The sequence below is a fragment of the Crinia signifera genome, chromosome 3, assembly GCF_055691185.1.
Source record: "Crinia signifera chromosome 3, ASM5569118v1, whole genome shotgun sequence".
NCBI classification, from domain to species: Eukaryota; Metazoa; Chordata; class Amphibia; order Anura; family Myobatrachidae; genus Crinia; species Crinia signifera.
Genome location: NC_139219.1, coordinates 293192684 through 293211301, shown reverse-complemented (window position 1 = coordinate 293211301; position 18618 = coordinate 293192684). Strand labels below are relative to the sequence as shown.

General features: G+C 45.9%; 1 protein-coding gene across 1 annotated transcript; it reads left to right on the top strand.

The window, feature by feature from the left end:
• Nucleotides 1-6784: 6784 nt before the first annotated feature.
• FAM110C (family with sequence similarity 110 member C) lies at nucleotides 6785-12694 on the top strand. The gene has a single exon (XM_083178461.1). The coding sequence runs from the start codon at nucleotides 7065-7067 to the stop codon at nucleotides 8040-8042; it is 978 nt and encodes a 325-aa protein (XP_083034587.1). The 5' UTR covers nucleotides 6785-7064; the 3' UTR covers nucleotides 8043-12694.
• The last annotated feature ends 5924 nt before the right edge of the window (nucleotides 12695-18618 follow it).

Here is an 18618-nt window from a genome sequence, read left to right as displayed (position 1 = left end):
TCCGTGCAAAAGCAGGGATCTGGGCGGGCAGCTGACATCCGGTGATGAACAAGAGAGGGGTTGAAGATCCGCACAGACTGACAAAACCCAGTGTCTAACCATTGACATCCGGTGATGTCATATGTCCGCCCCCTACACGTGCGTCACGGCCGCATTACCATACGTACGCCCAGCGTTTGCATGGGAACGCCCATGAAACGCGGGGCGTACGCATATGGTAATGAGACCAAATAGCCCTTCACACCCCTCTCCACCCCCTGTTCGGAGTGTTCGGAGTGTTCACATTTCATGCGGAATTTGGCCGTACGCCCCGCTCGCACATGCGCAGACACAAAACATCGGCGGCACGAACGCACGCGGATATTACCGCACCAACCAGAATAAGGGCCAATGTGATGGATTAATTGATGCAATAAGCAACAATAGACGATGTTGTTCAAGCAAATAGTCAGACGGCGCTCCCCATTACGCTCTGATTGTAAGTAGACAATTTTTATTTACACCCTTTTCACATAGTAAAATCGGTACTTATATGTTAGTTGGGCGCCCACTAAGCTATTTGCTTAGTTTTCCGCGTCCCCTCGTGTAACATATAAGTACCGTAAAATCACTGAAATACAAACTGGGGGTGGGAAGCTCTAACATACTTCTGCCATCTTTGCCGTCTACAGTGGCATTATCGTGTATGCAATTAAATGTGCCACTGGAGAGGCTGTAGTGCATATCAAAATACGTTCTAAAGTCCAATGCTTGGGTTTTTTAATGCATTTTCTTGTGAGTGCATCCCGTCCGGTATCTGTTGCAGACTATTGCTTGCATGCAGGTGGGAGAAGGCTACTAGCACATTTACGCAAACAATACTGCCATTTTTATGTATCAATTGTCATGGAAGTGATTAATGTGATTATTTTGTTTCGCCATCCATTGTTTGTTACCATCCATAATTGCATCAGAATATATATATTAATACATGTACTGAATATGTGTGTGTTTGGGTGTCACTCTACAGTAGATTAGGCTAATCTAGTACAAATTCCAATGTGCTTTACATTTAGGAACAAAACAGTAAAGGTGCCCATACACGGTGCGATCATTGCATGTGTTTTGGTCTAGATCGCATCGCACGCAAATCGCATGACCTAGTTCAAAAAGTATGTGCAGCACATACTTTTTGAACTGTGTGATTGGATGTGTGTGGGAGTGCGCATCGCACCCGCAAAATGCACCGTGTATGGGCACCTTAAGACGAGACTGGGTAATAACAGGTAGACAAAGCGGTGAGTAGACCGTGCTCGCAACCTTCCAATACAAATATCTTATATATGTATAAAATAGTGCTGGATTGTGTATAAAAAAAGGGAAAGCAACACATGTCTCTTTTTAAACTTCAAAAACATGAACAGACATGTCACTGTATATGAGCATCACTGTCCCAGATAAGTAACTAAATTAACAACATTTTACATTGAATTATACCTTTCCTGCTGTGGGTGGGTTTGCACTAGTGTGAGCCCCTGTTAAACCTTTGGTTTACAGATCCTCAAAGACACAGACGGCTCCAATTAACACAAGCAAATATGGTAATTGGGGTTGCAGAATATGTCTTCAAACACACCAGGATTTCCATGTCAATGGAGCAGGGTAAAGTAATAATGTGTAAGTGATCCCTGTCACGCCTACAACATGTTGGAATACGGTGCATAAACCAGTTATGCTGGTGCAGTGTTATAAGAAAGAAGCCTGCATCACTGGGTGATATATCATTAACGATATGCACCATACCAATATCGTTATCAATATGTCATGAACATTGGTTATTGTGTATGGTCCCGCGCATAGTTATTAATGTGTTATTAATGTGTGTGTAGTGAGAGAGGGAGTGGGGGCAGGATTGCCCCCCCACCTCTCGAATATACCTACACTTAAGGCAGGTTCCATCTTCTCAGTGATTTCTTTTGGACAATGGTGCCTTTGCTCTTTAGTGCACATGCGCCATCTTCCCAAATATTACTGAGAAGATGGAACCAGCCAAGAAAGTAAGCATGGTAGGAAGCCCTGGCTTAGAAAGGCAACCCTGCAATTCATTTTTTGTATCATTTTTAGGCCATGCCCCATTCATAACTGGAGCTCTGCGTGGCTTTTAACACCCCTGTGTATCTCTCTCTCTCTATATATATATATATATTATATACACACTGCTCAAAAAAATAAAGGCAACACTAACATAACACATCCTAGATCTGAATGTATGAAATATTCTTATTACTTTGTTTTTTACATAGTTGAATGTGCTGACAACAAAATTACATAAAAATGATCAATGGAAATCAAATTTATTAACCCATGGAGGTCTGGATTTGGAGTCACACTCAAAATTAAAGTGGAAAATCACACTACAGGCTGATCCAACTTTTATGTACAGTAATGTCCTTAAAACAAGTCAAAATGAGGCTCAGTAGTGTGTGTGTCTTCCACGTGCCTTTATGACCTCCCTACAATGCCAGGGCATGCTCCTGATGAGGTGGCGGATGGTCTCCTGAGGGATCTCCTCCCAGACCTGGACTAAAGCATCTGCCAACTCCTGGATAGTCTGTGGGGCAACGTGGTGTTGGTGGATGGAGCGAGACATGATGTTTCATATGTGCTCAATTGGATTCAGGTCTAGGGAATGGGCGGGCCAGTCCATAGCATCAATGCTTTTGTCTTGCAGGAACTGCTGACACACTCCAACCACATCAGGTCTAGCATTGTCTTGCATTAGGAGGAAACCAGGGCCAACCGCACCAGCATATGGTCTCACAAGGGGTCTGAGGATCTCATCTTGGTACCTAATGGCAGTCAGGCTACCTCTGGCGAGCACATGGAGGGCTGTGTGGCCCCTCAAAGAAATGCCACCGCACACCATTACTGACCCACTGCCAAACCGGTCATGCTGGAGGATGTTGCCAGCAGCAGAACATTTTCCTTGGCATCTCCAGACTCTGTCATGTCTTTCATGTGCTCAGTGTGAACCTGCTTTCATCTGTGAAGAGCACATGGAGCCAGTGGAGAATTTGCCAATCTTGGTGTTCTCTGGTAAATGCCAAATGTCCTGCACGGTGTTGGGCTGTAAGCACAACCCCCACCTGTGGACGTCGGGCCCTCATACCACCGTCATGGAGTCTGTTTCTGACCGTTTGAGTAGACACGTGCACATTTGTGGCCTGCTGAAGGTCATTTTGCAGGGCTCTGGCAGTGCTCCTCCTGTTACTCCTTGCACAAAGGTGGAGGTAGCGGTCCTGCTGGGTTGTTGCCCTCCTACGGCCTCCTCCACGTCTCATGATGTACTGGCCTGTCTCCTGGTAGCGCCTCCATGCTCTAGACACTACGCTGACAGACACAGCAAACCTTCTTGCCACAGCTCGCACTGATGTGCCATCCTGGATGAGCTGCACTACCTGAGACACTTGTGTGGGTTGTAGACTCTGTCTCATGCTACCTCTAGAATGAAAGCTCCGCCAGCTTTCAAAAGTGACCAAAACATCAGCCAGAAAGCATAGGCGCTGAGAAGTGGTCTGTGGTCACCACCTGCAGAACAACTCCTTTATTGGGGGTGTCTTGACAACTGCCTATAATTTCCACCTGTTGTGTATTCCATTCGCACAACAGCATGTGAAATTGATTGTCAATGAGTGTTGCTTCCTAAGTGGACAGATTTGATTTCACAGAAGTGTGATTGACTTGGAGTTACAATGTGTTGTTTGAGGGTCCCCAAACAATATATATACAGTACATCCAGACGGCGGCACTCACCCAAATAAATATTCCCACAGGCAGTAGTTAAATCGACCTTTCGAACCCTTTATTTGTGGTTCTTCATCAGGATATCCTTTATTTGGGTGAGTGCCACCGTCTGGACGTATGGATTAACCCCTGGTGGTTATGGGTGGCACCCCATCTATTTGGGCTGGTTGAGGAAGTGCTGCTCATACCTGGACTCTGGACTATATATATGTGACAGGGACAGCAACTTAACGTATGAAAGTAATGTGGGAAATCCAGTTAAGGTTTTTAGAGCAGCAGCAGCAGTAGCAAGAAAACTGATGTGCTCAAGGTTGGGCTGATTAGCAGCACCCGTGACTTCCTAATAACAGTGTTTCCAGGGCAGAAGGTCATTTCTCTTGATGGTGGAATAGCTGCCTTAGTGATAGGCCGGGGTAGGGACCACTGGAGCATTCTGAAGAGTTTGATCTATGCTGTGATTACCTGTATGCTGCTTGCTGTAACTATACTTGCCTATGCTGTGCACCTGGTATGCTGTGACCTGCTCCAAAAATAAAGACTTAAGGAGCCCATAGACGCTCCGTTTTTGCTGGCTCCGTTCTGTACTATGCGATGTGCGCTCCCGCGCATCACATAGTACGGTACAAAAGGTATGTACAGCACATACTTTTTGTAGTAGGTACACATCGGATCGCAGTGCATGCACAAGTGATGCGATCCGATACGATGTGTACTTTAAAAGTACAGAACGGACTGCAAAAACGGACCGTGTATGGGGGGCATAACACTTAATCTTGATCCAGTGTATGTGATTCCTTGTCACAGTAATTATTCATTCATTAAGGTGTGTGCACACTGGCTGATGGCGGCCACCGCCCATACTGGCGGCTGCATGGACCTGACAAATACATACACACTTGCCGATGACGACTGGAGTGAGTGATGGCGGGGAGGGGGCCGTGCTGTATTATGCTCCCTCATCTGTTCATGCATCAGCTGTCGGGCAGATATAATAAACGATATCAATCATTATATCGCCCAGTATGTACACTAGTTATCTCACAGTGCTTTACTGAGAATATTTGTGCATTCGCATCAGTCATATTCTATGTCCCCTGCCACATACACACTAGAGCTCATTAACAATTATCCTACCAGTATATTTTTGTAGTGTTGCCAGAAACTAGAGTACCCATGCAAGCACAAGGAAAATATACAAACTCCACACAGTTTAGAGTTCCATGGTGGGATTTGAATGCAAGTGCTGTGAGGCCGTAATATTTATATTTACATTAGTTTCCAGCCTGTCAAAATGACATAACAACAGAACAGTTGTGTTCTAGCATGTTGTTCTAGCAACAGTTGTGCACTAGCATGTCAGTGCTAGTGCCTCCATCTAGCACACGATTCCCACATAGAGGTGAGGGTACTTGTGTAGTTTCACGGCGGCAGGCTACGCTACGTTTTCAGCGTAGGCTAAGCTACGTTGCCAGCGTAGCCCAACGGCTGCCTAGCGCAGTCAGAGTAGTGTCTCAGCGGCAGCCCTGCGTAGTCAGCATAGTGTTCCCAGTCAGGCAACATAGTCACCGTACTGTCCTCGCAATCTGCAGCTCTGTCCCAGGCAAGCCTAGTAAGCGCCTCTCACACAGCGCCGGTAACCGCCTGATCCCCTGCTTTGGCGGACGCCGGCAGAGAGGTGATCATGCGGGTTCAGGCAGAGAGGCGCTCCATCTGCCTGAGACGCATGAGCATATCAGATGCTTGTGCGTCTCAGTAATTCCTGCGGCAGGGTACAGCAACCCTGTCCGCGTCCGCTTCAGGGAGTCAGGGTTAGAGGTTCTGTAGCACGTGCCTCTCGTGCACAAAGGGGGGTGCGGGCACAATTGCACAATAAAGGACGCATTTGCCAGTGCTTCATGTTACATACTGGCAAATGCCTCCTTTTCAAACCACCACTATCCAAGCCAGCATGAAGCATGGTGAGCGCAGCAAGCCCCGCAAGGGGTCGTGTTATGCGTCCTCTCGACCTGTTCATACCCCCACTATCCACATCGGCATAGAGTTGACCTTATAAAGCGTGGCGAGCCCGAACCGTGGCGAGCGGACGAAGAAGACACATCAACAAATCCACGTGCGCTCACCACGCTTCGGCCTCGGTGGCTCGCTGCAATCGCCACACTTTATAAAATCAACTCCGCGCCGACTTGGATAGTGGGGGTATGAACAGGTCAGGAGGACACGTAACGCGTCCCCTCCCGGGGGTTGCTGCCCTCGCCATGCTTTGGGCTGGTGTGGATAGTGGGGGTGTTTCAGGAACACATTCACACCTGTTATGTCATCCGTCTTAAACAATAATGATGACATGTGCTAACTACGTAAGCTCCGGCTAGCCGCGAACGTACTGACTACATTCACTACACGCTAACTGCGTAACACTGACTGACTACGCTAACTACGTAAGCTCTGGCAAGTGTACTGACTACACTGGCTGCTGCTGCGGGAACACTACGCTGATTCTGACAGGGACACTACACTGACTACATAACTGCCGCCGTGAAACTACACAAGTATCGAGGTGAGGAGCAACGTTAGCATTTTATTATATAGGACATATAAATATATATATAAATATACTGTACACACACATACTGATACACATATAAAAACTAAATATAGGACATGCTCTGCATTCCAAGAAGTAATAACACTGTCTGGGATGGAGCAGGATGTGTGTGTACCTGGGTTAGCAGTTATATTGCTGGTAATAACAAGTGCTGACAGCTGTGCCCGGTGTGTGTCACCGTGTCCTACTATACCCATCACGGCAGCAGTGCGGGGTTGCTGACAGCTTACTGCCTCCCCCTGCAGGCGGCTGAAAGTTGGGAATGCCAGGTAATGGCGACGCTGCGCCTGGCTGGGGGAGACCTGGGCCGTGATCCGAGCCGGGCTCCTGGCAAGCTGGCATGGGGGGGAGGGGGGGTGACCTGCCTGTGGCCGTCCCGTGTTGTCACCTAGCAGCAGGGGAGAGAGCGTGCCAGGCCACGCCCCTTCCCCAATACAGAGCGTGCGCTGATTGGCGGAGCCGGAGCAGTCAGGTGAATGATACGGAGTGTACAGCAACAGCGGGCAGTGTACAGTAACAGTACAGAACAGCATATTGCAGACAGCAGCAGCAGCAGCAGCGGCGGTGCAGACTGACAGCAGCGTTCCCCGATCCCCACCTGTTGCTTCTCCCGCATCACCGGCTCCATCACCCGGCAGTGCCCGGAGAGTCTCGGGGAGAGGACGCGGACGCAGGGGCTATGCCCACAGAGATCATGAGCGCGGTGAGGATGCAGCCCATCTCCCAGCTGCAGCACCACAGCCCGGTGCTGCCCATCCGGCTGCTGACCCGGGGGCCCGACTACCTGCGCCGCCAGATAGACACCGGCACGCCGCGGAGCAGCCTGAGCGCCGTGGAGCGGCTGGCGGCGGACAAGGCCAAGTACGTGAAGAGCCCAGCGGGTGGGGGCAGCAGTGCGGGGGGCAGCCGGCGCGGGGCAGGGGGCAGCTCGGCCTCGGAGAGCAGCAGCAGCGGCGGCAGCTCCAGCAGACGGAGCCAGCAAGACGGATCCCCCCCTCTCCCGGCGGCCGCCCTCCCCGTCCAGGCGGTCAGGAGAGGCAGCAGCAAGAGACTCCTGCGCCCGGACTCCCTGCTCATCTACCGGCAGAAGAACCGGGGGGAGGGGGCGGCGGAGGAGGCCAGGACCGGCCTGGTAAGGAGGCTCTTCCTGGGTGGCAGCGTGAAGGACAGACCGCTGCTCTCACTAGCGCCCCCCGCTGGAGAGGGCCGGACGCAGGACACCCCGCAGCGCCTGGACCCCCGCTCCCGCAACGGCCTGCATCGCTCCCAGTCAGACATCAGCTCCCGCTACTCCCGCTCCTTCTCCGACTTCGACACGTTCTTTAAGTACTGCGGCCTGGAGCCCGAGGTGGTGGAGGAGCTGGGCAGAGAAAGGTTCGTCGCTGCCCCGGAGGAGGGTTCCGAGGGCGCCGGTCAGCAGCGCATCCGCAGCGCCAGCGTGGCCACCTCGGACAGCGGCTTCAGTCGGAGGAGCGGGGAGGGCAGCGCCGGAGGACTGCAGGAGGACGAGCAGCCGGGCGGGGGGCAGCAGCAGCAGCTGCCGGGGGCGGGGGGCAGCAACACGTCGGTGATAGAGCGAAATGCCCGGATCATTAAGTGGCTGTACAGCTGCAAGAGGGCCAAGGAGATACGGGGGGCATCCCCTGACTTACCCTGAGACACCTACCCCACTGTGGCCCCAAAGCCCATCATTAGCACTGTGCCAGGCGATGTGACACCCCTCACCTTGATGGAGTCTGGGCACCGTGTGGCTGTTGTGCATGGCATGCTGGCACTTGTGGTAACACAGCGTCTGGATCCATCCTGCTTATCTCTGGAAGAAAACAGCAGGTCTATGTGCCAAGTAGTGGGAGGGTTCTCAGTATGGCTGCTGGACAGCATCTGGCTCCAAATTCCTTCATTTTGTTGGGCACCAAGTAGGAGGTTTGCTGCATTTTGTTCTTTGCCATGAACCCTGGACTGGGGCAAATAGGACCTTAGACATGGATTGTCTGTGAGTGATACACTGGGACCATCCTCACACAGCCCCAACACTGAGTGATACACTTGAGTTCATCCTCACACAGCCCCAAACGCTGAGTGATACACTGGGACCATCCTCACACAGCCCTGAACACTGAGTGGTACACTGGAACCATCCGCACACAGCCACGAACACTGTGTTGTACACTGGAACCATCCCGCACACAGCCCTGAACACTGAGTAGTACACTGGGACCATCCTCACACAGCCCCGAACACTGAGTGGTACACTGGAACCATCCTCACACAGCCCCGAACACTAAGTGATAACTGAACCCAAACACTAGAGTCAGGGCCCTGTGGAGATGTGCTGCTATTTTTTATTGTTGCATGCAATCTCTTTTCTCTCTGTATGGTATATTCTCCTATGCAGTGTTCTGTGCAGGCTACACATCCATCTGTGTGCTCAATGTATGGTATACTCTTTTATGCAGTGTCCTGTGCACATTATACCATACAGTAAGTTTGCAGGTGTATGTGTTTGTGCAGAACACTGTATAGGAGAATATACAATACAGTGAGAGTGCAGGTGGGTGTTATTCTCTGCAGTGTTCTGTACAGGTTACACATCCTCATGCACACTCACTGTATGGTATATTCTCCTGTGCAGTGTTCTGTGCAGGTTACACATCGTGCTCATTGTATGGCATAATCTCCTATGCAGTGTTCTGTGCATTTTATGCATCTACCTGTGTGCTCACTGTATGGTATATTATCCTATACAATGTTCTGTGCATTTTACACATCCACCTGTGTGTTCACTGTATGGTATATTCTATGCAGGGTTCTGTGCAGGTAGCACATCCACCTGTGCACTCACTGTATGGTATATACTCCTATGCATTGACCTGTACTTGCACATCCAGTTGTACCCTCTGTAGATACACCAGGTCCAGATTTTCTGATGAAAGCTTCGTTATGGTCACGTATACGCTTTAGTCATTTATCTTTTTACAGTCGGTACAATAAGACTCAATCTTTTGTTATATACAAGAGCTGCCTTGCAATCTGTTTCTAGAAATGTCCATCATACCACCAGTGCTATTTTCAGCCTTTACAGTCTCTGAATGTCACACTAGCATTAGAATCCATATTTCTGGCTGTATGGTGCCACAGGTGAGAGGATGGTCTGAGGATAGTGGCTTTGTTAAACACAAGGTCTCCTTTTTCTACTGAGATTATATATGTTGTTATCTCGAGATCCCTAATATCGGACTTTCATTGTATGTAAGCAGGAATGTATATGTGAAGGATACTGAGTATTGTGTCACAGCTGTCACATTGCTATTTGCTATGTGCGCAACCTGTGTAGCATGACCTTCCACTTACTAATCTCTGAACAGGCCATTACCCTGACTTTCCTCAATTGTCATGATATTTCTGAACTTCGCAGATTTATTTCTTTGGCTTGATCTCCATTTTTACTATGCTATTCCTCTCTGTGAGCTGTCATGTTAAGGGATATTTGCTAGTATCCAAGATACTTTGCCTGCAAATCAGGACTTACTATATATAACTAAGATGTTTCCTTGGACAGTGCCATTGTTACTGCAAATTTGAACCATACTGTAGTTTTAAACTTCGTACTGTATATGCTTTGGAACCCCAAGAACATGCCTTTTGCTAATCTCTTGGCCACATGTGCTGTATAGATTAATGTAGTAATAATTGGAGGCCAGATGTACTGATTCAAAAAGTTATACAGTGGAGAATGATAAACTGCCAGCCAGCCAGCCAGCCCCTAACTAATATTTCAAACAATGGGGCCATCTGCCTGGAAAAGTGATACGTGGAAGGTGATAACGAACCAGCCAATCAGCTGTGTTTGAAAAATGACAGGAGTTGATTGGCTGGTGCGTTGTCATCTTCCACTTTGCCAAGCTTAATATGTCTGCCCCAATGCCTGTAACATGGCAGTTAGGAGCTGATTGGCTGGTACTTTATCACTGTCCACATTATAACTTTTTGAAGCTTAGTACCTCTGGCCTTGGAGAGATAATGCACTACCCAATGGGCTTCTATCTCTCATTTTACAAACTGTGTTTGAATGACAGCAGCAGATTGGTTAGTGCTTTATCTCTCTTCATGGCTTGATAAATGACCCATGTATTTGATTGGAGGCTGGTATGTAAGAGAAGTCGCGGTTGATAGATCTTCAGTGTCAACATAAGTTTTTAAACCAGCTGCTTACTTCACCATCCATGTCGGCATAGAGGGAGAAACATGGTGAGCTATGCGAGTGTACGCTCTACACTAATTTTGACCCTGTTGACCTTCCCCATGTTGAACTTTTGGGGTCGACCTATTGACTGACTATATATTAATCCGCCCCCCTGTACTGTAGAGGTAATGAATATGTGTATATATAACATGGCCAGGTGCAGCATAAGAACCTTCTAATGCAGTGTTGCACTCTAGAAATATGTACAGTAAAATATAGTATTTTTCTATGAATATATGTAAAAGCATAGCTTCCCCAGAGCACGGGTGGTACCGCATAAACAAATATATCAGGCCTACTTTTGTATCGCCCTCCGTCATGTATAATTCCAGTGTATTCCTTCCATGGTTTGAATAATAAGTGCCAATTAATCTTCTCGTTGCCAGTGTAGTTTCTAGAAAGTAGAAACAAGCTTGATCTAGTAGTAAAAGTGGGTAGGTAGTAAGGAGAGAGGATTAACGCTGCTGAATTGTTCCAGGTTTTAAATGCTAATGCAATCTACTCCATGTGACCTGGGGGGCTGAATCTCTGGCCCCCACTGCCTCGGGTGCTGTAAATTGGATTGTAAATTGCAGGGGCTTGCCTGAAAGAGTGGAACAAGCAAGTGTTTTACATACTGAGATAGAAACACTCTACATGACACACAGCATTAAGCTGGTCACCTAAGTTATAATCCCTTTCCATCATAAACTATGCAGAAAGCGACATTGTTTATGAGTTTATCAGATACGTGCATTCGGTCACAAGCCCTGCTCCACGTACTGCTGGAACTTACCATGCAAGAGACAGGTGTTACTTTACAGCTTCCAGTAAGGTGATATTTGTGTGTTCGTACTTGCCATTGGCAGCTATATACCCTACAAATGGCCTATTCAGTGTCATCCAGACAGCTTAAGCCTGGCTCTGCAACATTGATTATCCAGTTAAAGCTTTCCTCATGACACAGGCCAGAGGACTGTTAAATTTGTATATTTTAGTAATATTGCACGAAGCAGGACAGTCATTTAACACTGACGTTTTAGGAATCATGGTATGAAGCTATGTAGGCTAGCCTGTACTTGTTCTAAAATATCATTTGTCTTTCTTGCAAAAAAAATAAATAAATGCATTTTTAATAGAGTGTTTCAAATGGGGAGTCTCATTCCCTGCAGAACCGCTACTGTGGCTAGGGATGGCCATCGTTGCTATTGCTATCAATGGCAATAGTGCAACTGGCCATCGATAGAGTTAAAATATGCAATGGTTGATCATAGATGTTTTTACCTATCAATGGTCATCCATTTTTTTTTTACCGATTGGCCTGTGGGCCAATCAAAACACAGGGACGGGGCTTCAAGGTGTCAGGGGGCGGAGCTATGCTCAGTGTCCCGGCACTTTGGGGAAAAAAATAAAGCAAAACATCGGTTTTGTCTGTGCCATCGACGGAGGGAAAAGATCTGGTTCTCCCCATCGATGGCAAAAGTTTTCAACATCGGCCATAAGCCATCCATGATTTTGAATAATTGATGGCCATCCCACTTTAGTAGCAGTGCCACCAAACTCTGCAACTACACTCTCCCAAAAGAATGCATAAGAAAGCATTACGATGCAAATACGTTTCTTTTTAACACTTGCATATGTGAAAACTTTGTATGTGTAACTAGTAACACTGGAAAGTGAAATTTAAGCTATGTATATAAATGTTCATTTTTTAAAGACTCCCTTTGCTGCTTTGAGATAAACCTTACCCCAGGGCTGTTAGATGTTAACTTGAGATTATTGCAAGCGTTCTGAAATGACCAAAGGTACTTCGTGGCTTCAGTTGTGGACAGTGCTGTAACTGTAAGCAAAAGTTCAATAAAGTTCAATGTTCAAAATGTTCTTGTATAATACGCACAGAGGCCGAGGTACTCTCTCTTTTTTTGTATATTTAAAGCAAGCTTTGTGCAATATGTCTATGGTTTGTACAGTATTTTTTTCTTGTAAATATCAATGTACAGGACTGCATTTATTTGTTATATCTTTGTGTGCAGATTACTATATGTGCAGAAAATATCTAAATAACAATAAAATTGTTACAATGTTAAGTTTTTTTTTCATGTTTCTTGTGTATATTGCTATCAAACAAAAATCAAAAAGCTTTATTAATACGCAACAAATGAAATGACGGGTGTGGGACAACGGGTAGACAGCAAAAAGGGCAACAACCAATAGGTCGACATGCATTTTGGTCGACATGACTATGTTGACATGGGTTTAGGTCGACAGTTAAAAGGTCGACATGGGGTTTTAAACTTTTTTTTTTGTTCCAACTGTCAACACAGTCAACATGGACATCAAAACGTAGCACCGCGTCCCCTCACTTCGGGCACGGTGCCGTGCACACTATTTTATTCTCCCACAATGCCCTAGTGGATGGTAGAACATGAAATACTGCCAGTCGGCACATGTCGCCTCCAAAAAATGTGGAAAACCCCATGTCGACCTCCAGTCATGTCGTCCTTAATGCATGTCGACCTAATGCTTGTGTCAACGTACAGTCATGTCGACCTTAATGCATGTCGACGTTTTTACTATCTACCCGTTTTCTGGATACCTGAAATGACACCTTAGTGAAATCCTATATTGTAATTTACAGTATAGCCAGATTATAGCATAACTCTATAGCTGTCACCTGTTCATATAATCAGGAAAACATGTTTCCATATGTTTACACCTAGTGATAGGGATCTAGATAGCGCAGTTATTTATGGCACTAAAGAATTTCTGCCATAGAACATAAGGCGGCATTTATGAACTTGTTCCACTGCAACCACACCGATTCGAGTCTTTCATTTATTTTCTATTCAAATATACTTGACAACACTACTGGCCCAAATGTATTAGCTGCTACATTTAAAGCGGAAATTAGTATAAGGCAAACCCAGCTTGGTTTATGGTTTATAGTGTGTGTATATATATATATATATATATATATATATCAACAAATTGAGACCAGTGCGTGCAATTCATAGGTTATTATATTTGACTCAAAGGGCCTTAATCTAGTTCACTCTTTCTGACAAAATCCTTCTTAGCTGGACAAAACCATGTGCACTGCAGGTGGGGTAGATGTTACTTGTGCAGAGAGAATTAGATTTGAGTGGGGGTTTTCTTCAAAGTGAGATCTATATTGCAGTGTAAAAATAAAGCAGCCAGTATTTACCCTGCACAGAAACAAAATAACTCACCCAAATCTAATTATCTCTGCACATTTTACATCTGCCCCCCTGCAGTGCACATAGTTTTGTCCATCTAAGAAGGATTTTGTCAGAAAGAGTGAACTAGAATAAGGCCCATTGTCTGAACATTAGGGGGAATAAGTTCTTATTTGGACAAGTAGGGATTTCCAGTTCTTGCCACAGGTTGGTTTTCAGTTTGTCTCTATATAACCCATTGTATTCCCTACTTCTGGGACTATCCCATTAACACGAGTAACGGGAAACCAGCACCCACAATCTTTTTGTACATCAAAGTTTATTGAGGAATTTACAGGGACAACTGAGATTTTATATTTAGAGTCGCTTGCGTAGTCTGGACATAGTTGCATTTGTTGCATACACAGTTGTCTGCACCTCTGCTGGACTCCCAAGAGTTTTACAAGGGTCATATGTCGTTGATACACTGTTGGGTGGGAGAAATAATACACACAGATAGAAATGAGTGGGAAAAGAGATAATTAGCTTAATGAAATAAAATTAAAAAACTGATACAACAGGGATATGAACCAGTTCAATTCTATGGGGTAAATTAAATAAGATGGGAGTTCTATTGAAGATGGGATGTTGTAAATAGCAACCAATCAGATTCTACAGATTCTGTAGCCCCACCTACAGTATGTGTCTTTACCTGCATCCTCTTAACATTTGTGCCCATACACATGAAACTTCCCATATAAAGTAGGATGTTGTTGGTCCACCTAAATTAAAGTGCCTGCAGGTGGCTGATCTGCATCTCAGAGGATGCATTTGCAGGGGAAAAATATCTGTGCAGCTACCTGTATGCCTTTTCCACTGCTACAGTTACCTGGGTGACAGTGCTGCCAGCAGAGGGAAATAGCACAAAATGATTGGCACTGATACAACTACTAGTTTAGATATTAGAAACAATTGCTAAATGGAAATAAAATTATTGACTGGATCTAATTGTAATGTAGCTAATTTATTGTAAACAAAAGCACACAGATTCTGTTATAGTTTAAAACAAATAAAATACACAAATAAATATAAAAAATTGGGACTGAGTTGGAATCAGTGAGGTAGCTTGTTCCTATATGCTCATGCAGACAGAATGTTCCAAGTGGGGCCCCCAAAGTGGGTTCCTCCACTTAGGTATACATCAACAAATGTGAATGCAGACTTATACCCCTTTCACATTGGAGCTGTAAAACGTTATATTGCCGTTTTTTTAGTGCTTTAAAACGTTTCCAGCTGCAATGTGAAAGTGGCATTGTCAATTTACCGGTTACAGAAAACCGGCATTTTGACACGTGTTAAAAGGAGGATCCTACACGTTTCTGAGCCGTTTTCCCTGCAGTCTGAACAGCTCAGAAACGGTATTTGCTACAAATGATAACCACACTTGATCCCCGCCCACAAGCAGGAAAAAAACATTTTAAATGACATTGTATGGCTTTCTATGGGTGAAACGGGTTGAATCTGAAAGGTACAAAACGGTATTTAAACTGCAATATACCTTTACATCATGCAATATGAAAGGGGTTTAACTGGCTTTTGACCAGTTTTAAGACACGTTTAGAAAATCGGGTTGAAAGCAGGTTTTTGCAATGTGAAAGTGGTATTAGTTGGTATTTGCCGCAGGAGGAATGTTCGATGGTGGCTCCAGGATAGAGCAAGCAAGGTCCTCATGCGGATGTGGTGCGTCCAATAGTTGTTCTTGGACGGATGCAGTCCGGAACCCAGGCAAGGGTTGCTGAGCGGTGATGTAACAATGGTTGGTCTGGTGAGCTGGTTCAAGCTATATCAATAATCTGGATCCTTAAAGTCCCAATGGTTCTCCTGCCATCAGAGGGGGGACTGATGGGACTTCAGTCCTGGGCCCAGACAGAAAGGGGGCCTGGAGTTTATCGAATATTTGTCATAAAGCTCACATTTCCATTGGAGAAATGTATAGGTAGTGCGGCCAGTGCTGTGGACACCAGAGGTCTCAACAGACACGCCAGAGGTTGGAGAAGGGAAAATGGGCACTACCTATTTTGCCAGTCCTGGGCCCCAACATTTCTGATGGAAACCCTGGTTGCCGAGTCTACCCAGGTCACAGCTTTGTGTAAAAGGGTCCTCGAAACTAACCCAGGTTGAGAGATCTGGGACTATGACCCTGGTAATGGTTTCCACTTTTCCCCTGGAAACCTAGGTCTGAACTAGCTGTGTATACACCTTAAATCCAGGTCCACCTCGGACGTGGGTTATTCCTGGGTCAACCCCAACCCAGGTCTGGCCTGTATGTCAATCATATACACTCCCTTGAATTGGACATTCTTTCATAGCCATATGAGCATCTTCTATGCATTACCTAGGTTCCAGCACTTATAGCTACCAGATTCGGCTTTCCAGGTCACTCGAAGAGGGTTATTTTTCAAGGACACTTTTAAGCCCCATAAAAATTGTGATATAATAAACAATGTCGCTCATTTTGGCCCTTCTGAGCATGTAGAATGTTACATAGTGTGTACACATTTTGGCCCTTCTGATTGTTTAGGATATTGCATAGTGTGTGCCCACAATAACGTTATTGATGTGCTCTCCAGCGGGTCACTAATGCTCCCCCATCTGTACTGTATGCTCAATGTTGACTATATCCCCAACAATGCGTTTAAATAGCAGGGGGCGGATGACATCACTGAACAATATTGTTGATGATATCGTTTGGTGTGTATGCACTATATTGTTCCTCTGGGAGCACCGGACATTCCGGGTTATCCCAGCAATAGCCCAGGTTATTGTGGCAGTAAAAAAGGGGTCGTAAACAGCTGGACCCAGGTTATGCTGATTGGCTGTGTATGCAGAGGTCTGACTCCAAGGAGTGTCTGTGAGGGGTATGCAGGACAGACCTCGGTTGTGACTGACCCGAGAAATAAGCCAGGTCCAGGTGTTTGGTGAAAAAGTGGTATTATTAAACTTGGAGCATATACCTCAAATGGGCAGTCTGCCACTAGAACTTATCCAATTCACAGAAACAAAAATGTGCACCCTCGCCATCTTCATGCTCATCCTCACAAAAGCGTTAATGAAGGCTGACATTTTGTTTGTTGAACAAATGTTTAGGAGAATGCAGCCTATTGGTTCACTAATAACCTCATGGGCCCCTGTGGCCATGATTATGGACACTCCCAATATCACCATATCACAGGACAACAAATACAGATATCATACCTCCCAACTGTCCCGCTTATTGCGGGAATGTCTCGTCTTTTTGGGACGTTCCCACAGCCGTCAGTGTCCTGCGGGGGGGGGGGCAGTTGGGAGTGTTGCCACCCGTCATCCGTGAATAGACGCTGTGACTATTCAGGTAGCCAGAGGGGCTAGGGGCATATCCAGCAGCTCACGGAACTGCTGGACATGCACCCACAGTGGCAAACAAGGGGTGTGGCCTCATGGTAGCATCGCGGGTACAGGCCACGCACCCTTTTGGCAGGCCACACCCAAAAAAAATCCAGCGCGCGAGCTGTCCCGCTGGAGCAAGTTCGAATGTTGGGAGGTATGAGATATTGTTTATTAGTCTAGTACAGGGCTGGGCAATTGCGGCCCTCCAGATGTTAATGAACTACACATCCCAGCATGCCTTGCATCAGTTTCAGCATGGCCGCAAAGCTAATGCAAAGCATCCTGGGATGTGTAGTTCATCAACATCTGGAGGGCCGCAATTGCCCAGCCCTGGTCTAGGGGTAAATTTACTAAGATGAAAGTTCTATTGATGCTTGAATATACAGTAGCACCTTTTAGAAGATAGTAGAATCTAAATGGTTGCTATGGGAAACCTCCCGTCTTCAATAGAACTCCTGTCTTCATATATTTACCCATGAATATCCACCTGGGAAATAGTTAATTGGTGAATTTCATGCAACACTTGTGAGATGGTAAGTAGCACGTAAGCCACTGTATGCAACAAACAAGTAGACAAGTAAAAGTTATCTGCATCATTGCATGGACACAAACTAATATTAACATTTACACAAATAATTCTTTGCTGAGTGGAGCTGAGCACTTATCATTCCCACAGCATTGTCATATACGCAGTGTGATCTTAGGTCACCATCATCTCATTTAAGTAATGCTCATTAGACCCTTTCAAAATGACTTGTATTCATGTGAAAATCAGCCGTGAAAGTTGTCTTTTTACCTTTCTGTTTTTGTTTGCTAGGAACAGGTGGGGGATAGAAATGAGGAAGGGTGTGGAGAAGGAGTTGTACAAAGACTAAGTAACTCTTGCACAATAATTGATTCGCTTAAACAGGTCAGCTGTGAATAGGAATTGTGATGTTTTGTAAATGTGTTACTAACTAGCGATCGGCTAAGAAATCAATACAGAAAGTCTCATATAGTACTGACGTGGCGCAAAAGTGCAGCAACTGTTGCATGCTAGAAACAAACAAAATGTAAATAAAACATCTGATTTGTTGTCTTGGTTGCAGGGCAGATGTGTGGCTATGACATACTTCCCTACTTTTGAAGAATAGTTTCAGGGGGATTATAGTTGGTAGTAGAATTTTGCACAGCACCCCATTAAAGGGGCATGTCATGCTCCTCCCAAAGGGCGTGGATAGTTCCATATATGGAGAGATTGTGAAAAGAGATTGTGAACGTGGCACCTAGAAGCGTGGGTGTGTACCGCTATATCTGAGAGGAATCTTTTACAATGACTTATATCCAAATGTAGATGATCCCCAAAGCAGTTAGTAAGAGCAACTATACTTGGTAAAGTGCTGGGAAATGGTGCTGATGATTCAATGTAA

Excerpts from the sequence above, each read along its gene's own strand:
- FAM110C (XM_083178461.1), top strand. The coding sequence starts at position 7,065 with ATGCCCACAGAGATCATGAGCGCGGTGAGGATGCAGCCCATCTCCCAG.